The sequence below is a fragment of the Anopheles funestus genome, chromosome 2RL (genome assembly GCF_943734845.2).
Source record: "Anopheles funestus chromosome 2RL, idAnoFuneDA-416_04, whole genome shotgun sequence".
In the NCBI taxonomy this organism is placed as follows: domain Eukaryota; kingdom Metazoa; phylum Arthropoda; class Insecta; order Diptera; family Culicidae; genus Anopheles; species Anopheles funestus.
The window spans coordinates 38,987,409-39,011,031 of record NC_064598.1 but is presented as its reverse complement, the minus strand read 5'-3'; the positions used below and the strand labels follow the sequence as shown (position 1 = coordinate 39,011,031).

Here is a 23,623-nt window from a genome sequence, read left to right as displayed (position 1 = left end):
AGGGGTGTGTTTGTGAGGGGAGGTCAGAAAAACCAAGCTAACCGATGTCTTTGCCACCGTAACGGACCCATTACATTCTTCTTTCAACCCTTCTCTCCTCTTTCTCTCTCTCTCCGTCCCACACAACACTTGGTAAAACTAAAGCAGTCTGCTGCAACATTTACTTAGGGGCTCACCAATTTTCCTGACCAGTGCGTGTACATCGCAGGGCCGGAAAGATGGGTTCCATGCGGTTGGGGTGGCCAGCGAGGCTTTTGGTTTGAAAAATTCGGGTGGGGGAACACACCGAAACCGAGAATGACGCCAGTTATGCCATAAATGCGGATAGACACAACGTAAAATGCACATGAAAATGCAAGGTGCATTACAAATGGGAATGGAAACGAAAGGGAATCCCTGTGTGTGTGTGTGCGTGTTCTGGCATGCAACACGAAAGCACACGAAGCGTTACGCATTTTTATTGTTTTTTTTCGGGGGTGGACAGTATAGCGTTTCACTTGCACATTTTCCCCCCTTTTCAAAAACGGTTCAATAAATCATTCCACACTAAACACTTCCCTCAAAGCAGTATAAATCGCAACAGAAATAGTACTTAACTTTATCTAAATTAACTTAAATACCTTTCTGTCATCATTTTTATTTCCTGCTCCACTATGGCACACCATTTTATCTTTGTATAAGTTTTATTTTCAAATTTTCCTAATACGCATGAAGGTGTTTGTGATTTTTTTCCTTTTTTTTTTGCTATTTTACTGTCCAGTGAATGTTCGGTTATTGGCTTAAAACATTCATACGACCGAAACATACAAAAACGGAACCGAAACCGAATTATCACCACCGAAAAGTCACACACTGGATGAATGAATTAGGTATATTGAACATAATTTACGCGTACGTTATATTCCTACATCGTAAGTAGAGTGCTAAAAGTGTACTCTATATTATTATTCTCTTCGGTGTGTTGTCTGTGTGTTGGGTTATTTAAAAACTGTAAAAACAAACTGTCAACAATTAAGAGCATTGAATAATTATGGAACAGAATTCGTAACATTTCTCTAATGGTAACGGGCACACCTAACGCACCCCGTTCTCCATGATGATTTCCTTGTGTCACGAACGATTGCTAGGGGTTTGTTTGTTTTTTTTCTTTTACCTTATAGTTTTGTTTAAAAATGTGATGAAAATTTCCACCAACCCGCATGAGCAAAACACGCACAAGCGGACGGGAATTGGTTGGTTGGACTATTATTACTTTATATGTATATAGTTTCTCTCTACATTATCACTTACAGTACGGTTTTTTGCTAATACTAGGCGCAATAGACGAGAGCTTTCAATATCGTGGTGCAATTGTAAGTTAATCGTTTGTTTTGTAAAAAGAAGCTACTGAATATGTACGTTTAGTTAAGGTTACTGCAAATCGTACGGTCGCGCCGCGCTAAACAAGCAGCACACAGCAAGAAGAAAGAAGAATGCTTGAATACTATTTGCAATAAGATTAGTCTTGTGGAATTACTTTGATTTTTGACTCTGGTGCGAACCTGCCGGACCTGATCGAATCCGACTCTCTTTTGTCAATTACTGTGTGTGGTTTTTGTGTATTGATATTGATAATCTGTATTAATTTTATGCGAGCTTCTATAGCTTGCTTGCCGCGCCCCTTTTGCAAATGTGTAAAGTAGACAATATACAACACACTACAGTATAATTTTGTTGCTGGTTTGGCATTTCAAGTGCAAAACAATGGGTAGAATGTTGTTTGTATGGTTTCTCTTTTTTCACCCTTTTTAGCACAGCTACACAACACGCACAAAAACACGATTAACTATACTGTGCTTAAGAATCGTTTCAAAAAGCAGTTCAACACAACCATCACAATTCATTGTAACTGGGAGCGAGGGAGAAGATTTTCTTTTATCACGGTAACAAAATAGCTTTATAAGGTTTACAATTAATAAATAAAATGTAAATTAAATGAAAGCACCAAACGCGGTAGTTGGTTTCATAAAGCTAATTCAATATCACCTAAAAACGTTCAATTACAAAATCGAAATGCGTTTTAAATAAGAATATTTTCTCCTTGCCTTCATCTTACCTAACTCGTCTCTCTCTCTCTCTCTCTCTCTCTCTCTCTCTTTCTCTCTTTCGTGAATTTTCCCTTTTCTTAACGCTCTTAACTACGCCCTTAAACGGTGTCTTATTCTACGAAGCTAAACTTAGACGCTAAAGGAAACAACAGCCTTATTTCAATTTCAATTTCCTTCTCCAAAAAGGATTCCGATGGGTGGCCGATTTGGTGACCACCGTTTTCAGCTTCAGCAGCAACTCAGCTTCCCACGTCGCCAGTGTAAGGTAGGTTTCGCCTTTAGGGGTTGATTGTGTGTGTGTGTGTTTTTTTTTTACATTTTGCGCATATACGGAAGATACGTTCGGGTACGTTGTAGACAAAGAGATGATTTGTTAACAGTAAGTAATCAATTCCTTTGCTGGAGGATTGTGTTTGTTTGCCAGTGCTAGATTAAAACGGGAGTTTTTGGGGGTTTTTTGTCACACGTTTAGCAGTCTCACAAGGGTAGCATTTAAATGGATTGACATTTCTAGTAGTTCCATCAGTATTTTAGTAAAATTTGTAAAACGGTATGAACAGAAAAAATTGCTAACCTATACACATAGATGTTTGTATTGGTTTTGATAGAAAAAAACGCATTTTTGTTGGTGTTAAGCGTTAAGATTGGAATAATATTCGATAAGCACTAGAGAGCAGGTCATAGGAAATAGAATGATTCTTTCAAAAACTGCATCTACTTCTACACATCGAGACAGAAGAATTCGTTCCATGGCTTCTCCTTAGCGCTAGCGTTGTCATGGACTGTGTAAACGTTACATCTAAATCTGTTGTACAATTCGAATTCCCAGGCAAGCGAATGAATGTGATGTGATTTGGCAAAATGTGTGATGGAAAAGCTGTACCACACGAAGGCGCATTTGTATTGACGGTAAAAGGTAAAAGCAAAACGTTTAGTTAGCACTTTCAGCAGGATAGCTGGAGGCGTTGGACGAAGCGCTGACACTAGCGGAGCGTTGGAAAATACCGAGCGCCCGCTTGCGGCAGACGGAAAGGCGACGCGAGCGGAAGGGACTCTTTCTACCACCACCGTTACTACCAACGGTGCTACTGCCCGTACCGGACCTGTCCATCTCCTGCTCCGGACCGGTATCGTACTGTGTGCGTTGGCGGTGCATCGGTAGCCTGCTGGTAGCACTAGCGGTGGTAGATTCTAGCATTGACGAGCCCAGCGAGTACTGCCGAAGCAAATGCTATTCTCATTGACCGAGATTACCCTGGACGTACTGCAGACCAGAGCACAGATGCAGCATTATGATGCTAAGCGCCTGCACCCGCTCTTCGGATTGGCCCGCCAGGAAGGCCGATCTTGTGCTATCGTGTTGCTGTTGCGCTGCACACTTTCCTTTGCCATCGGTGATTTCTAGCACGGAAAGCAGCAGAGCGTGGTTGAAAAGAAGGGAAAGGAAGTAGAAAAGACGAAGATTTCTAGTATTAAAAATGCTGTTTACATTATAGCTAAAGGTAAGTAAATAAAGTGCACTTTATAAAATTGCAAAGCTGATGAATTCAAATATGTTAAAAGGATGTAAAGCACGTACATAAGAGAAATAGAGTATATTAGAGAAATAGGGTAACAAATTGGAGAAACAGGTGCAATAAAATTTAAAATGAAATAAAAATGTAAAAAAAACAAAAACAAAACACTGCTTCCGGATGTGTAAAATGTAATAAACAAAAGCACACACAAGACAAAGAATCAAAACAAAACCGATAATACTTTTACAAACGTGAACTTAAGTAGGAGTATATTTATTGCAATTAAGGTCTATTGCGAGTTGAAATGTTTATCACAATACATCACATCCAATCCAAAGGTGATTGTTTTGATCGTTAATAAAAAGAAGCTGAAATGCCCTTAAGTAACATGCCACCGGTTAAGTACGATCACATTATTGTCGACATCGCTTCTGCCTAGTTCACCCCCTATCAGCTATTGCTCACTGCGTATCACACTGTGTTAAGGGAATGAAAACAAAAGTAGCTATAAATCTGCCGACCTACCTTTACTGTTAGGGTTAGCACCTGCGCCACTACTACCACTACTACTATTACTCTCCTTGGTCGCGTTTAGCACGGACTGGTTGATGGTTTCGTAGTCCAGTGCTATGTGCAGTTTGGAAAGCTGCAAAGAGAGTGCAGGGAAAGGATTGAGTACGGCGCACAGTGGGAGACGCACTGGTATCACCGGTCCTCACCAGTTTGTTAATCTTCTCCGTCCGCACGTCCGGCTCACAGTCGCCGTACATCGTTTTGCTGCTGCTCTTGGCCAGCGCCATCAGCGTGTCGGATGGGCCGTACTCGATCAAAGGCGCCGTCAGCTCGACAAGCTGCTCCATGTTCAGCTCGTTTACGTCCTCCGGCAAGCTTTCGAGCCGCTGCGTTACCAACAGGAACGGGTTCGCACTCACGTTCGCCAACGATTGTTTGCGGGGCGTATGCTGCGGTGTCGGTGGCAAACTTTTGCTGCTCGGGTTCATTCCGCCCATCGTTGGTATCGAAAGATTGTTGGCCGAATTGACACGCTTCAAACCCTGCACCAGCAAATCGCTAAAGCTTTGGCGATGGGTTTCGAGTTTCGATTTCGACACGATCTGCTGCTGCTCTTCGGCTATATCGACGAAATCTTCCACCTCTATCGTGGGTGATTCGGGTTCGGTCAATTTAAATTCCGGCTGTAGTGAAGCTGGCGTGGTGACCGCCACTGGTCCTCCGCTTGCTGTCGTTGTCGTTGTTGACGAAGATGGTGACCGTTCGACTGTGGCTGCTACAGCCATCTCGTTGGCTGTGCATACGGTCGAACTTTGACACTTGTTGATGCACTTTTTGTGGCAACACATCGCACAGTCACGGCACTGAACTGCATCCTTGAGCCAGATTTTCTTGCCACAGTAATCGCACTGCGTGGTACGGTGAAAGTGCGTCCGAATGAAATCGTGTTGCTGCTGTGGCTGTACTTGAGGCGGTAACTGCGTGCTGGTAGGTGTAGGAGACTTTACCTCAAGGAAACCATCCGTTCGATCATCATCCAGCTTGTCGGCTGATCCTCGGCTGATAGTGATGAGACGTTGCTTTTTATTTTCCCCACCGATTACTTTGCTCGGTGTCGCCGTAGAACAGGCAAGCGCACTACCATTCCACACGAACGAGAGCAGCACATCTCCGTAGCAATAGTTTTGATCAAAACCTGACTGCATCGAAAGGGCATGATTTGAGCTATAATATTACGAAACAAAAAGCATTAGAAAAAGAAAATGATTTCTGCTACTCACAAACTTACACATCGATCGCTTCCGGTGGCAGCAAGGGATACTTTTTCAGATGGTGTCCCAGATGAGATTCGTTGCACTCCACCAGAATACTGTTGATCGGTATGTTGAGATAGCCAAGCAGTCGGTTTTCCTCGTTATTTTTACCGAACACACTCAGGTTCAGGTAGGAATACTTTTCCATCAGCTGAAACGTGCATGGATCGTCCAGCCGAATGAAAGAATTAAATTCCGCATCAACAGACGAGTGCTGTGGGTAACAGTCAACGTTCGCTTTTGGCTTTCCACCAGTCGCCGGTTCCGAAAAACTTCCACGAGGTGTCGATTCCATGCCTGGAATAATGGAATCACGTCCGGCAATGGCTACTTTCTTTACTGGCGTTGTGCCGGGTGTATTCGAGTGACTCGATTCACCGCCACTGTTGTCTTTGGAGTTTCGTCGCACAAGCTTTCGCTCGCGCAGAACCGTTCCGCTCGTGCTACTGCTACCGATCTGCACCGCTTCTACGTTCTTCACAAAAGTGATGTTTAAGTTGGGATCTATCTCCTCAAAGTCGGCTTCATAATCCTCTAACAGGCCATCGTTTTTAATCTGTCCGGGCACCAATCGCTCGATGCGCAGCACAAACATTGGCCGATTAAGTGTTTTTATCACTTTCGGCACCTGGCTAATGTTCGTCACCCGTTTGCCCTGTATCGAGAGCAGTACGTCTCCACGGCGTAGTTCCGCTTTCGAAGCCGGTGTGTTCGGTATGACCGCATCAATCAACACCGTCTGTTCGGTTTGCTTGAATACGATACCGATTTGTTGGTTTTTAGCTTTATGAATTTCGATATCGAGCGACACGATCATCACACTTTGGTCCTCCTGCTGCCGTGCCACAACCCAGGGCATGTGCGCCAACGTTAGCGTACAGTACACGTGCGAGAGCGTGCGGATGGGAGCGTTCAGGCGAGATATTTCAGCGATCGTCACCTCCAGCGTACCGTTCGGTACAATTTCGTTGAGTTCGTAATCCTCTTCCACACGGTGGAAAAATGGTTTATATCTAAAAGCGGCAAATAACGAATATAATTAATAAGAACAAAACCGCTGATGAAAATGTCATTCGCACCTTAGCTTATAGTTGGGAAGTGTATGCTTCCGGCGGATCGCTTTCCTTATCTGGTTCGAGATCAGACTGGTAATGTTGGACTGCATCTGGCGACCCTGGAAATGGGACTGCACGTCCAGCTCCACCTTCGGATCGTTGATGAAGCTAAGCGACCAGTGCGTGTACGGTTTGCGCGTGAATTGCAACCGTGCCAATCCGGACACTTGTTTCACACGTAGCGCCAACGAACCCTTCTTCCCTAGCACCATATCCGCGTCGATCGTTAGCCGAAAGTTACCCTCGTAGTGCAGATCCAACAGCACATCCAGGCTTTCGATGTGACCCTCGTCCGGATGCAGATCGACGGCATGCAGACGAAAGTTTTTTATCTCCGGAAACTGACTGCCCAAATCGAGATCCCGGATCTGTAAGCATCGGAAACGATTGTTAACTAAGTCAGCTACATACCGCCTGACCTGCTGAATCTTCCTTTCACTACTCACCGTCAGCTTGTCGAACAGTTTACCCGTTGTCGTTTTGCTTATCAGCTCATCCAGCTCGAGCGATAACTTCCGATGAAACCACTTTCGCACGCGATTAGACTGCCGGAGCTCGAAGTAAAGAAACTGCAGTATCAGATTGATGGCCATTATTGTAGATTTGCTTTCCTGATCCGGTGCCTTTATGTTTTCCAGCAGCGTCTGCGTGACATCAGCGTACGACCGGGTAAGAGGAAAGTGGAAAATGGAAACAAATTAAAAACACGCGATACAAATTGTATGCAGTTAACGACGCGATACCATTTCTTCGCCACATTCACCATAGGTAGCCGCCAAGTGCAATCAACGCCAATAATAACCGGCAGCAAAAGCAAAACGACACAAAACCCATACATTACCACAAAGTCAACGGCAGTGAATAGAAAATATAGCAACATCGAGACGTTGGACCAGCAGGATGTCGCCCACGTGGCGTTCCGGCCAGGGGGTTTGTTTGTTGCGCTTTCCGGCTGCAACATAATTGTGCCTACTGCCTACAAGGATTCACCACAGAGATGCTTGGGGAGCCTTCCCCAAACCAGCGAGCGTGTTTTGCACGATTTCTAAAAGGACGTGCTTTTTGTGTGATTGAAGGTGAGGATTTGTTTTCACCTTCATGCGTGGGTCTATTAGGTTGGAAAAGCAAGCATGTTGGGTACTAAAAATAATTTCTAAAGAAGCTAATCACCCACGGTGATAAAATCGCTCTAAAAAAAAACGATATAAAGTTATCTTTGCTAAGTGTGCACGTTGACAGAGAACCAGCAAGATGATTAAATTAAAATTAATTGTACGACATTTGGCCAAAGCTTTTTTGTAGTCCTGTACTTGCTTTGTAAAGTATATATTTAATCGACATGAAATTAAGTTCCTCATGTTTGTAAATGTACAAATCTTTATATTAAAAAGCTTCCAGGAATTGTTTAATTTTGCAAATCTCTTTTTCTGCTTGAAGCACTACCAAGAAGCAGCTCCTTTCCTTTCTTTTTCAAACGCAAATATCCTACAACAAGTCATATAAAAGTCTTTTCAACTGATGCCTTCCGGCGGATGGGCCGAAACCGCTGTACAGCACGCCTTTTCTTCGAAGGAAAATCATGTTTGCGTTTACGGTTTGACCTGTCGCTGGCGTCGTTGTCGTCGCCATCAAACGCCTCCGGATATTCTTGCACTTAATGCCAACGCGTTGTCACGAGTGACGGTAATTAATTAGGACGGGCTCAGTGAATTATTTGCAATATGAATTTGGCGCTTCGAGAACGTTCAATTCGTATGAAGCATTCGCTACGTTGTCCTTTATGGAGGTTAACCTTTAGGCAAACCTTTATGTTTGTCGTCACCAACCGGCGTGTGGTGCTCATTAAACGCATCGTACTGCTGATTCGTTACACAGAAAATAACACACAGCAAACATTTATTCGACCAATTTACACTCACAAACAGCTCTACCTACGTTTGGTTTTCTTACAGTTTTTCAATTATGTTCCATATCTTCCTTATCAACCAAACGATCAACAGTAGCGAACACGTTGTACAGATACCGATCGACACAATCATCGAAATGTGTACGGCAAGCTTCGTTATGTTGTTCACACTTCCAATGACACACATCCGCAGGGCCTTAAACGCTTCCTTCGCCACGGTGCAGTTACACTTCCACATTTCCTCGATCGATGGTGGGCCGGTTGTTTTGAGATCGTAGTTCGGCAGATATGTAGACTCCTGAAGTGTTGGCGACGATTCGTAACCCAAGCGAAACACAATCTTGGAGTTGCTCTCAATCGACAGATAGTAGAACGTATCGGAATTGGCCGGATCGATCGTACCACAGCGTTCCAAATCCACACGGATGTTTTCGAGGAAGAGATACGTGCAGCCGGTTTCTTGATTGATCCAGAAGGTAAAGCGGATGAGCAACTTCAAACCACAGAATATCTCCAATATGCCTTCGACCATCTCCGTCGCGTTGAGTTGCTGTTGCGATTGCACGCGTACCGTAAAGCAGCGATATTCTTTTATCGGCATCAGTATACCTGGTAGCTCAACTGAAGCAGATGACTGATCAAGTGTAGAGATATCGTAGATCCGATCGACAATGATGAAGGATGCATTCGTGTCCGGTTCGACGTTCGTTCGCACTTGGCAGGAAGCAGATGGAACGACTGTCGGGTCGATGATTTCCTCCGAGTCATCGTCGGGCATGGGTGATGAAGCTCGTTTAGTAAATGTATAAGTGTTTTGGGCCAGAAACTGTCCTAAAGCACCATGGAAGATAGCCATGAATAGTACGGTATAGATCACCAGCATCACAAATCGCGAGTGTAACATTGTAATAATTGTGTGACACTGACTGAGTGGTTAGTTAGTTCCTGAGGTTCGAATTAAGGTTCCGGCTCGTTAACAAATTAACCATCGATTTCATAATAATTGATGGTAAACCGTTGTGGCATCATCGTAATCACTGTTTGCTGTGTGGACACTGAGGAAACAATGCATCGCAATACAATTACTTCTTGTGCAATGTGGCTATTTTATCTATTTTACCCTACAGTAGAAGCTATTTTAGAAACAGTTCTGGTTCGTGTATTGACTAATATGAGGATCAACAATACGTTCGATTTGAGTTCAAGCCTCGAGTGGCTCGTGTACCACCGAAGTTATGGCTAGTTCAAGTTCACGAATTATTCCATATATTAAGCACGATCAGACCGTGAAGTTAAATGTTAAAAACATAAGAAGAAATTCTCGTCATAACTTCATACATATTTAGACATTATGTTACTTATCGCAGCAGATATGCAACACATAAGCATACATTTAGGCGTTCACATTTTTCACTTGGAAAAATGCCATACATTTCCGGCCTGACAAACTGCTGGCCTAAATATCCTGGCAATAAATAAACGTCCCTTTCACATAGTCCACTTCTGTAGGCTGCGCTGAGTGTAAGTCCCTAAGGAATATGATTGTGGTCGTAAAATTTACACAAAAACAAAAATAAAACACACCCGACAAACCAAGACAAAACCGACAAACACCGTGCAGGACATCTTCCGCAATAAAACGAAAGTGATAATGAGAGAGCAGTTGCTTTGGAGATGAAACGATAAAAACCATGTCTTCGAAACATAACTTCCAGCGGCTGGAAATGGCCACATCTCTTCCTCTATTTACCTTCGTTAGCAGGTGAAAGAAGGCGCACCGGATAACAAAAAAATAAAAGGGAGCAGCAACATTAAATCGTCACTATTCCCCTGCTGCCGACGAACATTCATTCTTATTAGATTTGGCCGAGGCAGTGCTCGGTCGGTTGGGGGCAGGTGGAGAATTATGAACCAGTGCCAGGTCTAGATTGTAACGCTAAACCCGATGTGAACATTTTTAATGATGTTTGTCTAACTGGTCTCGTAACTGATTTCGCTTAACCTGGGGCTGTGTGCTTTCTATCCCTCTCTCTTTCTCTTTCGCTTTCTCTCACCGGCCCTCCAGATGAAGTCCCTCCGGTGCGACACGTTGCTCAATCTTTAACATCACCTTCCGGTGAAAAGCGGACAAAAAAACGCCATGAGGCTGCAGGTGTTTTAACTGCAATCAATAACTTAGCACCGGTTATGTAAGGTGAAACGAAAATCCTTTCCATGACGTCACCGGGCGACGGTTAAGCTCCTGAGTAAAGGACATGTCGTAAAGCCTCGAACTTAACATGCTTGTGGATGGTTCTTCATAGTGTCGTTCGGTAGGAATGTACCCATTCAAAGAAGACAAAGCGTACTTGAAAGCACCAAACTACAACACGGTACCTATTTATACCCGCTCATTATGTGCTTTGTTCGGTCTGGTCCCGTGCAAAAGCAGCCGGTTTACATTTGCACCGTAACCGTCTTTTATTAAATCGGTTTAAGCTCTCACATCGATGGAGAGGATGAAAAAACATTCACAAAAAAAATGGACAGTGAAAGGAAGTTTTGAAATATTTAAAATACCAACGATAAACACAGAGAATAGGATGGAAGTTCTAAACTAGGAGGAAAAAAATCCATCCCAACCGTTGATCACGGATGATGATTAAGCAACAATAGCAATTGAAACTCCATCCTGGAAGCACCCATTCATATTAGAGTGATAAAAAAAACCTTTTTTTCATTATGCTTTTACTTTAGCCAAGCATTTTCCAATTCATGCATCCGACTAAATTGAGTAATCGTGAAGAGCGCGTCCGGTGAAACAGGCCGTAAACCTCCAAACTCGCAAAGCTGTGCATACTCTTCATCAACTAGGACGACAGATTATGCTGTTCCGAAACCGGGCGTGTATGTGCGGCGTTGCTCAACGAACCGACTGAACGGTGCGCTTTGACAAATGAAAACCAGCCAGCTGCTGCTAAAAAAAAATACCCCGGGACCGATGATGGTGGCTTCTAGTGGTGGTCCATCCGTTTCACTAACCCTTTTTTGATAACCTCTCCTTCCCATCTCTCCCTCCTCTCTGTTGAAAAACGGGGAGGAATTTCCTCTTGTTTTCTTTTGTGTGTTCATACGGATAGAATCCATTGGTTCTGTCGCTGATGGGATCCTTGCACAAGGACATCAGGACATTGGTAGAGTGTTCGTGTCGTACGTGTAGTGGCGCAGAGCTTGCTGCGGTTGCTCATTCGTCGTACGAAATCTCGAAACCAATCTCAAGCGCACACACTCAGTCACTTCCAACTTCCAAAGCTGCCGTTAGAGTGTCTTATCGGGCAGGAACCAAAACCACACACACACACAGACATCGACAGTGGGCTAAAAGAAAAAAAAAAATTTAAAACCATGAATGGTCATGTATTCCGTGGCATGCCTTGTGCCCCGAGAGTTGGTTACCGCGTTCGATGGGATTTGTTGGAAATTTCTTACTTTTCACAGGGCACGGGTGCAATCAGGGGCGTACGTCGGGTGGCATAACATGATGAAGCATTCTTTTGCTTCAACTTTTCAACCCTTTCTCTGTGTGCCAAACGCCCGGTTTTGGCCGTAGCGGGTGGTCTCTTTCCGGCAAAAGGCTCCGTATATTTAATGTGCGGAGAATATGGGCGAATGGGTCGAAAACTTCTCAACTTACACCTTCCCCAAGAACATCTTGTGCAAATCGTGGGCGCGGGAATGGTGGGTCGGGGAGTTTCCCACCCATTTCTCATGCTTTGCTGACGAAGTTGCGGGCTGAGAGCAGAAGAAGAGTTGTCCTTTTGATCTGCCTCTGCTTTGGGTTGGGCGTTGGGTAAAAATTAGCATAAATATTTGCCTACCAAGCGGCACCGGGGCAAGAGCAAGAGCTGGGACAGTGGGAAATTACTTGACACGGTTTGTTGCAACTTTCCAATTTACTCTGTGGAAGTGAATTCTTCTACAAAAATAATTTGGGAAAGATGGTGTAACGATTGCACAAGCAACAGTTGATGGTTGTTGCTGGGAAGCAATTTAAAGGGCAACGCATAATCCTAATCCATTGCAGTTTCCGGTGTGGCTTTTGTGCAAAGCAAAAGTTTAATACCCAATGCCGAGTGGGCAAAAACATGTTATCCTTCGCTTCCAGGACACCCTTCCCATATACGTGCAGAATCGATCCAATGCTTCATTAAATCGCAATGAGCTTGACTCGGTTTATGCTGCTTCCAACGTTCGGTCTTTTTCCCTCAAATCGTTTTGCATCATTTATGGCACACCACCAGTCTTTCGATTATTCATATTTCATAATCCAACGGATGAAATTATTTCGGCAATGCATTCCCCGCCGAACCAGGATGATTCCCCAGGTTTGTAGCGAAAACGCGAAAGAAGGAGAATAAGAACGTTTTTTAAATTGCCAAGAGCACGTTCAATTTAAAATCGGGATTAGCAGATTTATTTGTAGAAGATTTGGAATTAAACCAACTGTCGTAATTTTGAAGATATATCTCACATTAATTCAAAACTGGAAACGATTATTTAAAGACATGTTTGCCATTAAAGTAATATGTTGGCGACAAATATGCTCCAAATGTACTTCCAAGTGTATTTCTCCATAAAACCATCATTTTGCTAATTACTATAAATTTTTCCCAGTACTCAGGTTAAGGTCAGTGAAAGTTTCTGGAACAAAAAAAAAACTGTAAATCGTTCAGGAAGTTGTTGAATTCTTGGAGAGGAAAAAACTACTTTTTGGAGGTTTCCTCATTCTGCTTTCAGGAGGCTTAAAACTTCTATTTTCTGAAGTTTATTTTCCCAAGATAAGGTTTCCTTTTCATAGTGAAAGTTTGCTCACCAGAATTGCAGTCATGAAAATGATCCCATTTTATAAATTATACTCAAGCAGGGGTGTCGTTATTCATCTAAAACTTTAGCTTTTGAAAAGATGCAATCAAGTTTGAATAGCTCGTAGTGAACTCCAGTTCCAGTTGATCGTACCTTAGACAAAGTGTTTGTGTCTTTTTTGAATATTTTTTTCTAGAAGCAGTGATCGAGTTCTATCTAGTTTAATTATCTGATACAGTTTAATAACAGTCAATTTATCTGCAGTATAACAAATTAAAGCTATTTAATCTACGTTGAATAATAGTGGTGATCTTCAACAGAAGAATCTTCTACTTGTGACAGCTGAACAGCTCACATATTTACCAAAAGACTTCGAGTGATTTATAGAAGATGGTCAACGAAGACCAGAAAGTCCGGAATACTCCATTCCTGCGCTTGACCGTTATCGGTTTTGAGGATTCCTGCAGCACTCCCTGAAGACAGCACCTGATATGTAGGTAAAATCTCGAATTCCTCATTCCTTTCTAGAAAAGAAATTTCTTTTTCGCCAACTTATATCGAATATTTTCTATCAACCTTTATCTGACATGTTACAATGATTCTGGGCATTATAAATAAATCGGTAATTTTTTAAGCGTATGTTATTTTATCCAATATTGTGTACGATTTGTTAAATCCTGAACAACTTCTTATCGTACCAGAAAGGATATATTATGGATATGTGCGCCGTATAGTACATTTTAGCTTATTCTTTGAACACATATATCTTACTAAAAATGTGCCATATTGTTACAGTTACACTAATGAATATATTTACGTATTTTCCTACCAACAGTCTAATTCTAAGTAAGACAAATAACAATACTTCCAAGACAAATAGCAAATTCTTATCAACGCATTAAATGCTCCATACTCCACCTTAATCCAACACGGCAACAGGACAGAATTGAAACGAATGGCACACGCAAAGCCATCAATTCACATCGCTTCTCTGCACAACGGCCAATCGGCAGCACCCGAAATAAAAGACCCATACGCAATCGATGAACCCCCCATCGATGGGTGTGCGTAACATTAGGACATTTCGTACGTGTCTGTGTCGTAAAAAAAAACAGAAAAAACAATGTAACCTGCTATCAATCGAAATTCCCTCCGAAATCTGTTCGATTGTCCCCGCAAGGCAACAGCAACTGTCGTCGGCGGTGCTGATGACACAAGTGAAATAGAAAAAGAAAACGAAAGAAAAGCCGCCAAAAACTGACATGGTGCTAATCACAACAGAAAAGAAAAGTACAAACGGTAATCGGGGCGCTGCAAACGGCACCGGTGCGTCATTTAACCGGAACGAACCGGCCCTGTGGCCCTGCTGAGCGGTGAGCAATACCGAAAATGTGTCTGCATCACGACTCGCACGCCAGTAATAAAAAAGCCCTCCATCCTTCAACCTTTCTTCTACTATCTTTTTCGGGGGCGGGCGAGCGGGGAAAAAGAAGTTACAGTAGGAATAGGCGAAAGTAGGTCACGAGTTTTCGTGCATGTTTTTCTACCTCGCGGCAAGTTGTACGCGGCAACAACTTCGTTTCCCGGTTTCCCAAAACTCCATTGCTGTTGGGTTTGCTTTGGTTCTTTGTGAAGTGTTTCTATTCCACACCGTTGCACAAACGGTGACCGACCCTTGCAATCGAAGTAACCGCTACCAAGGCAACTGGATTAATGTCACGAAGGCTATGGTGAAAATAGAGATAAGTGCAGCGGGAAAGCGGAAATTGGGATTTCAAAATGCAAGACTTACATCGGGCAGGACGTATCGTTCGCTGAAGGCCGATTTCCTTTGGTTCTCCTGCTCTAGGTCCAGTTCCGGTAGGCGGAAGTATCGTACGAAGGCATAGTACTGGATTAGCAACATCACCACCGCTCCTATCACGCACGACATTAGGCAGAACAGAAGCAGATTGACGAAATCCATCGCTAGGCTCGTTTCTCCTGTTGCAGGACCGTTGATTATGCTGACAAAACGTTTGCCTTGACCTTTGTTTAAACGGTCCGGTGGTGCTGTTGCAGAACAATTCCTGTCCGTCAGTTGTTTCAGTACTGCGAGCTACAAAAAATCACTTTTCTTTTCAATTACACATGCAATCCCGTTGGCAGGCGGTTCGTTCGGCCGGGGTGGTATGACTAACTTTTAATCACTTCCGTTCCGTCGCACTAGTAAGCGGAGAAAGCCACACCAAACTCGGACCGATTTCGTCACACATGTATACTGCTACGTTTCAGGAAAAAGAACCAAAGCTCACTACATAGCTAATGCCACCGGTACGATGCACCCTGGCCTTGATGGATGCAAATACGCGCGTTACCCTACTGGCTGCAAACATTATTAATTTAGCACTAATTTACGCTGGCACCTGTCGCGATTCACCGACACACTGCAGCACAGGCTAGTGCACCGCACCGACCATAAAACCATTGTGAGCTGTACGCATTTTCGCCCTTAAACACTTGTCACTTGTGCCTGAATTCTAGCCGACCCGCAACCGCTTCAATTACCGAAAGAAAAACTGTTATCGCGCACTTGTTTAATGTTGTTGCCTCAACATCCGCGAATGAAATTAATTTCAGGTTTACGGGCAGCAGAAATTGCTTGCACCATTGTTGTTGTTGTGCCCTACCGTTTTGACAGCTTACAGTGATACAGAGAGAAGCTGGGACAGAAACCTAATATCAATTCTGTTGCAATACAAAACAAGTGCAACACATAATTATTACATGACCTAAAACCGATTTGTCGGAATCTGTATTTTATAATGATATTCGTTGGCTATCGTTAGAATTATCTTATTGCACAATAAATCTCTAATTTGCTTCCAATTTTTAACTTTCGCTTGTTTAAGCACCCATCGCGCAGCTGTTGACATTTAAACGTCAAATATTTGAAAAAGTTGCGTTAACGTTAATTAACAGCTCTTGTTTGATGCCACTAGACGTTAGGGATAATAAAGACGAAACATAATATTTACCATTAGTGTAGGTAGTTTGGGTGCTGTTTAATTTATTATTTAATTTAAGCATCTGATGTAGCTTTGGTAATCCACAGTCATAATAAAACACATTAAGTTTTGATAAAAAATAATCATATCCTCTAGCTACTTTCATTCGACAGGTCCGCTATGTTTTATATCTAAAAAAATTTGAAATTTTGTTGAATAGCTAGTACAATCAGCTAAAGAACTGTAAAGTTTTTCCTACAGCAGTAAAAAATTGAATCGACGTTCAAGTTCAAATTGACAAAGAACAAGTATCGGCTAAAGAAAGTATTATACAGCATTTAATGTTCCATTTAGTTCGCTCTCGCTATTCTCCAAGAATTAACAATGCTCCAAAGGAAAAATATCTATTAGAAAATCACCAGATAACAAACGAACAGTAACTAGTGATATAAATTTATTTCATCAACAAAAAATACACGAAGCCATTGATAGTTTAGTGATCGTTTTAAATTGATTTTTTATTATTCCGTAACGTTTTCTTCCTCTCAACGGTTGTTGGTTGGTTTGTTTTCTTCTTCTTCTTCTTCTTCTTTGCTGACTTTTGTTTTCTCATCAGAAATATTGCTAAATATAAAATAGTGAAAAAATGTACAAATGCTGTGAATGCGTCCGAATCGCGTTTAAGAACCACCACGTTTTTCGTTCCATCTTGGCAAACTACTACAAGTGGCAAAACTGAACATTCAACATCTCAAACATGCAAATTGCTTACTGCCCCATCATCCGTACACACAGCAAATGGGAGATCGAAGGTGTACCGCATTCAGGTTTAATCTGGTTCGCTCTGTTGTGTCCTAACGGCTTCAGCTGCACAGCTTCCTGTGCCTGTTGCTTGCACTCCCGTTCTACCAAACGTGTCCTGTTTTTTTCGTTTTTTGGTTACCTATGTTTACAATTTCACTATTGAACATCACAATTTATGATTTGCTTCAACTTACTGTTGTTCCTTACACCATTTGTTTGTATTATCTCATTTGCTGTACCGTTTTAAGCATATATGTTTGAGCAATGCATGTGCTCAAATATTTACGTTTCTTTTTTTTCTCTAATTCTGTTTCTAACATGCTGAAAGCAACATAAAACTCCAAATGAAAAACACTACACAAGGATACCGAGAATACCGTACGTTACGAGACTAAAAAAAAACCCCATCAGTTTCTTTGATACTTCTTCGCACAGAAGAGTGATTCGGCAAAAGGTTGAAAATGTATTCGCTTTTGTGAACGTGTGTGGCAGTAAGAATGCATACCTCTCGCTTGATATTTCAACGTTTTGTTTTTCGATGGGAATCAAATGTTTGTTAATGGAGTTGTGCCAACAAAACCCGTTACCAGTATATATCTGTAACGCACGATCGGTAACGGTTACACCATTCTCGCAGCATCCTTGTATACCATACTGAACAAACGCACAAGCAATCCATGATGGCGAATAAGTGGTTCATACTAATAAAAATGTGACGCATTTTCCCCTTTTTGCTTCCTTTCCACGCGCTTCGATTAAAGGTAGTACTGGCAGAGAGTTCTCTTTTATAGTAAATTTGCGATTTTGTAAATGTAACGTATCCTGTCACACTACGCGTGACGTTACGCCACCTAACACACTACACCCTTCCAAATAGCTCGATTTGCCTATATTGTATGTACAGGTTCGGTTCGCATCACTACGGCATTAATAATAATTAGGTGTGTTTTTTGCAAGGTGAAATTGGAATTGTTTTTCGTTTAGCTAGTGAGAATTCAATTGGTTGTTTTTTTTTTGCGTTAGTAAACGTTATGTTCTGGCATCGTTAAATATTATCATGAGTTCAGGTTTGTGTATATTCTCTTACTTTCTTTTTTCCTTTGTTTTTGTTTGTTTGTTATTCCTCCCGGTTATTTGTTTTGCTTTAACGTGTGTATGTGTGTTTTATTTCGCGCAAAGTATTATATAATGGTGTGAAATATGTTTTTGAGAGACAGCTTTTATGTATCTTTTCTTCTGTTTTTTACTGTTTAATGTTCGTATGCTCGTTTTAACACACCCACATACAAACAACCACGGGAGGATTGTTAGTGTTGTATTCTTCTACCCTTTATTATCTCCTAAGATTGCGGCAAGTTTGGAGGTCGATTTGAATTAGCTTAAATTAGCCTACACCCTAAATTGGTTGGTTTTAGCTAAATGTCTAAATGTTATCTTATCACTTTTCCAGTTGTTGTTTTGTTTTGTTTTTTGTTGTTCTTTGTTGTTCTATGTTGCTAGCTTGCTTGCTTGTGTGTGTGTGTGTGTGTTTGTGTGTCCTGCTTTAAACTATATACTGTTTCTTGTGCTTTTTTTTCTAATTGCTTAATGTTGTTGTTTTTTGTGTTTTTATTTTTCTTCGTTTATTCTTCTGTACTCTCCCACAGTTCTAATATGAAATACTATTCGTGAATATTAAAAGTAAATGGTATCTGGTTACCTTTTGTCTTAGCGCGCTTTTTTTTTCGTATGTGTGCAAAAAGGTGCCATTTTGGTTTTTGGGGTGAATGTTCTGGGCCTATCGTATGCATAATTTTACAACGTAATAAACATCAAAACTGCAAATTTGTATTTCACGTGTTTTTTTCTTCTCTCGCTACATATCCGATGAAGATGGTATATGCTTATGAGCTGACGAAGGGAAACTAAAAGGGGTTCTTTTATGTATGATTTTTTTTTTTGGTTGATTAGGATTTGTTTTTTTTTTATTATGTAAACGTTATGTTGCGCAAAGCGAAGGACAGTACATCCTTCCGCTAAAAACCCGAGCGTTTAATTTAATTTATATGTTTTTGTGGGTTTTCTTCTTCTTCTTCTTTTGCTTCTTCTTTTATTGCTCTAACCGATTCATATTAGCAAATGTTTTCACTCATGTTATGTTTTGTTGTCTTGTATTTGAAGCAATCGATTTTTGATTGTATCGACAAATTGCGCGCCAGGCCACGCCAGATTATGCTATCAATTCTCCAAACATCGTACCGTACCGTAACATTGTTTTTTTTTGTTAAAGCTTTATTTAAACTCTGCCATTTGCAACGAGATTCTATCAACTATCTATCCGAACGCAATAGAAAGCCTAAACCGAAATATTTGCTGTTTTGCTGCCCGGTTTTCTGGTGCATTACGAATTGCACAAATGCTATAGTGCCGCCCTCTGCTACAAAGGTAAAGAACATTCGGTTACATTATGCTAATGAGTTTTACGGATAAAGATAAAGCGCCGTGACTATTAACGTAAATGGGGCGACAAACAAGCCGCGACGAACACAGAGGGCCAAGCACTGGCTGTGAACGATGGAATGCAAAATTGGCATTAAAGTCGAACGGATCGCACGATTGATATGATTGTATTTTGTTTTACTAGAAGAAAATTGGCTAAAAAAAAGAAGAAAGATAATACCTTCAAGCAATGGTACTAAACGTTCTACGTGTTTTCTTATATTGATCGTAATTATAGATCACTCTATTCAATTCCTATCATTAACTACCCGCCGGCATACATGTAGCAGCATGCCTTCTATTATTAAGAAGATCATCAAGATAATCTAGTGTTACAAACAGAAAACTACACTCCAAACCGGTGGTCCACCAAATGTGACCGGATTGCCTTTTGTCTCTACCGACAGGGTTTTGTTTTTTTTTTTGGTTGCCAAATCTTTATACAACGAAGAAAGCACAACTAAACTCGATTCATTAAAAACTACTTTCCACCAAACGGTTTGTAGAACATCTTGTAAAACTTGAACTAGAAAAGCATCAACTGGTATCTCGAGCAAAGAGGAACACAATAATGCATGTACATCTATCGGAGCAACTGCCAAAAACCATTCAATCACTGGGAAAATATCGTTTCCTCTCACAATCCTGGCTGTGGTGTGGTGTATTACTACCGCGTTCGTACCATTAAATTCCCACCAGTTTACGTCAGGTAGATATAAACTATAGTAACAATTTGTATACTTTAACGTAAAACAACAGCTGTTCCGGTTCTTTTGTTTTGCTAAAACTTAACCACATTGTTAGTAAAAGGTGGATGCTTAATACTTTTGGCGTTTCCAACCATCAAAAGCTAACAAAACAACGAAACGTGAGACGTTAAACGTCTTTAAGTAAAAACTAGATTGCTTCTTCTTCTTCTTTTTTTTCTCTCTCTCTCTCTCTCGCTCTAGAGCATTTTAAAGAATCGCTTCACTAATGCAAACACCGTTTGCCATATTGCTTTTGCAGCTAGAATTCAAGTACATCGTGCAGTGCCGTGTTTTGCTTAGAGGAAAATGTTCGAAGAAAGATGAGAACGATTTGTTTCATGTGTGTTTTTTTTTGCTTAACAGTTTACACTATATTACACGCGCGCAGAATTCGATCGTTTGGCGGACATTCTTACGGTTATGCTGCAAATCAAATGCCACTGGTTGCCACCGTTATATCTCGTTGATGACAGACTAATGTACTACTCTAGTCAAATTTGTTCACAATGTGTACTAATGGATGGAACTCGATGCGTTATCGTTTCATGCACTTGCTTGCGACTCGGACCAGAGACTTCGGGATGGTGGCCTTCTCGTATTTTTTTTTTCATCTTTCCACATTCCGCCTCCTCTTCCACCCCGTCTGACCGTGTTGCACATAAGCAGCGTTATCTTGTGAAGCGTTACAAACTAGCTGCACTTGGTACTAAACCTAACCGGAGATTAATTTGATCACAATCGTTTGCAGGTTGGCCAGCACTGCTGGTATGCTCCGCTGCAAGTGTACCTCCGATGCTGGGCTGGGGTGCCGGTGCGGAAGAGCGGCCCCGCTGGTTGATTGGAAGGGGGAAGCACCGCAGCCCGGCGCCGCACGGATATGCTCGTTCATTGCTGCTGGTTTGGCAGTGGAGTTGGATAGTTGCATTGATTTCGTTGTGTCGTCGGTTAACCGGTGCTAGCACCAGTCACCTTCATCCGATTCGGAGTAGATGGAATGCATACCGACCTTTGGCTTGTAGCCGTTCAGGGCGGATGAACCGAACGAGCTGCCCCCGGTACGGCCCAACGTGTACAGATGCTCGTAGGATAATGGTTCGACGCTAAAAGCGAAAGCAAAGCAGAATTATAATGGATGTAAGGATAAGAAGAAATATACCATAATAAGAGCTGTTTGAATTTGGGTTAGTTTAGGGAAATGCTGGATCAGAAGGAATTACGCCTAAAAGTATGCAAATCTGATTTTCGAACACTTCATCCTTCGCCCCGATTACGGTTGATCTTAGAATCAAGAACACAAACCTGGCTCAAAATGTAATCAAACAATTATTCGTTTCCTCTAAGGAGTTGTTAATATAAGTATCGTGCAATCCTAAATCACTTACTTCCCCGATTGCAGTTCAGGGTGCACTATTTTATTGTATAGAGAGCACACAACGCCTAAAAGTATGCAACGTATTCAAGGTTCCCCTTGCAGTAGGGATAAGAATAACAACTCTCAATGAGTCAACTCAGAGTGAATGAGTCGTTATTAGCAGTCGGCTCGTTTAACGACTCATTTCGGAATCATAAAAAAACCCGGCATAAACGTATAAGTTAAGGTTCGGTCATTTTACTCACTCACGAGTGTAAGCATGTTGCCGTGGTGAGTCGAGTTGCAAAAAGAGTAAATACGTGAGTTGAAACAAAAAACCCAGAATATTTATTATCTTACTCAGAGGCGGATCATCTACTACGCAAAATAAGCGGGAGGCACAGACACTAAAGGGGCCCATACATTTTTGGCGCATGTAGGGTTCAATATGCATGTCTTACAATATTGTAATACTTTACTTATTTTCTTTCGCCGGCTGTGGTTATAACGTTGATGTATTTTAATGCGAATTTGTTGAAATAAGTTTCTTTTCACTCAAAAAAAGCTTTAAATAAAAAGAATAAAATATTATGAAAAAATAAAAAAATTCTAAAAATTTGAAATGGCTAAAGCCTTGCCTTTTTTTGAGTAATTTTGCAATATTTTATAAATTGATTTGTTTTAATGCCAATTGGTTGAACTAAGTTTCTTTTCACTCAAATAATGCTTTAAATAAAAAAAGAATAAAAAATTATAAAAAAATAAAATAGTTCTATAAACTTGAAAATTTCATAAGGCCTTGCCTTTTTTTGAGTAATTTTGCAAAATTTTATAAATTGATTTATTTTAATGCCAATTGGTTGAACTAAGTTTCTTTTCACTCAAATAATGCTTTAAATAAAAAAGAATAAAAATTAATATTTATTTATTTTATTTATAATTAATTATTACGGCTTCGGCCGGAATAAAAATTATTAAAACAAATTGATTTTTTTTTTAAATTCGTCAATCTCTCAAGCCTTAGCTTTTTATTTTTGGAAATTAAGAAAAATTTATAAATTGATGTATTTTAATGCGAAATTGTTGAAATAAATTTCTTTTCACTCAAATAATGCTTTGAATAATGAAAAGAATAAAAAAATTTGAAAATTTAAAAAATTCTATAAATTTGTCAATCTCCTAAGCAGAGGCGGATCCCGTTTCATGTCCTTGCTGATCAGACAAGCACGCTTTTTCGCTTATACAGGTTTGATAGTTAGGCAGAAGTATATTCCTTTGCTTATTTTGGGTATTGTACACATGTATTCCGTTTCAAATCATGTGTATCAAACGTTTCGTTTCAACTCATTTTTGTTTCAACTCACTCGCACATTTTCGTTTGAGGTCACGTATTTACTCTTTTTGTAACTCGACTCACCACGGCTACATGCTTACACTCATGAGTGAGTAAGTGAAAAAAGAGTCACTACACCAAAAAGCACTGATCAAGGATCCGTTTTGGATAGAAGATTGTATGACCTGTCTCACGATTGTATGAATTGTTGTTTCACATAAGCATTACATTGCATGCATTCGAGTGATAAGAAATAGTAATACATTTGTATTCAGAGTGAGAGGATTTTGGCAAGCTAATCTCGAGCATCGTATACGTACCGCTCATACTCCGTGTCTCGGGCTGAATCACGTGCACGCTCTAGCTCACGTTCGATTTCGAACAGTTCCCGTTCGGTGTCGCGGAACACGTACCGTGATCCGTAATCCCGTTCCCGCTCCCGAAGCCGTTCTCGTTCACGATCACGCTCGCTTTCGGTGTGATGGTAGATGCGAGGATCACGCGGTATGTCACCACGCGAACCCGGCAACGAATGAACACTGTACGGCAGGGTGTGTGTGTTTAGTGCCAGATGGAGATTTTGCTGCAGCGAACAAAAACCAATCAATGAGCCATTTGATCGACGATC

At 41.3% G+C, this 23,623-nt stretch overlaps 2 protein-coding genes across 9 annotated transcripts in view; both read right to left on the bottom strand.

Annotated features, from left to right (window-relative positions):
- Positions 1–664: 664 nt before the first annotated feature.
- LOC125762046 (PDZ domain-containing protein 8) lies at positions 665–16,110 on the bottom strand. Its single transcript, XM_049423762.1, has 7 exons — positions 15,086–16,110; positions 6,992–7,189; positions 6,510–6,913; positions 5,406–6,443; positions 4,324–5,341; positions 4,130–4,250; positions 665–3,488 (listed from the first exon to the last, which is right to left on the bottom strand). Exons 1-7 carry the CDS (start codon positions 15,257–15,259, stop codon positions 3,325–3,327), a joined length of 3,117 nt encoding a protein of 1,038 aa, XP_049279719.1. The 5' UTR covers positions 15,260–16,110; the 3' UTR covers positions 665–3,324.
- Positions 16,111–16,772: 662 nt separating this feature from the next.
- Positions 16,773–23,623, bottom strand: part of LOC125763852 (voltage-dependent calcium channel type A subunit alpha-1-like) — a 30,738-nt gene continuing 23,887 nt past the window's right edge. For all 8 annotated transcript variants that reach the window (XM_049427467.1, XM_049427469.1, XM_049427468.1 and 5 more), the window contains 2 exons: positions 23,316–23,578; positions 16,773–21,411 (listed from right to left, as the gene is read on the bottom strand). In XM_049427467.1, coding sequence (XP_049283424.1) covers positions 21,267–21,411; positions 23,316–23,578 — 408 coding nt within the window. In that variant the 3' untranslated portion in view covers positions 16,773–21,266. The remainder of the gene's footprint in view (positions 21,412–23,315; positions 23,579–23,623) is intronic.

Bases quoted from the DNA above. Each gene is read 5' to 3' on its own strand.
- LOC125762046 (XM_049423762.1), bottom strand. From the start codon at position 15,259: ATGGATTTCGTCAATCTGCTTCTGTTCTGCCTAATGTCGTGCGTGATA. The intron at 6,914-6,991 runs GTGAGTAGTGAA...CGATGCTTACAG, and splicing joins AACTGTTCGACAAGCTGACG to ATCCGGGATCTCGATTTGGG. The intron at 5,342-5,405 runs GTAAGTTTGTGA...GTAATATTATAG, and splicing joins CCACCGGAAGCGATCGATGT to CTCAAATCATGCCCTTTCGA.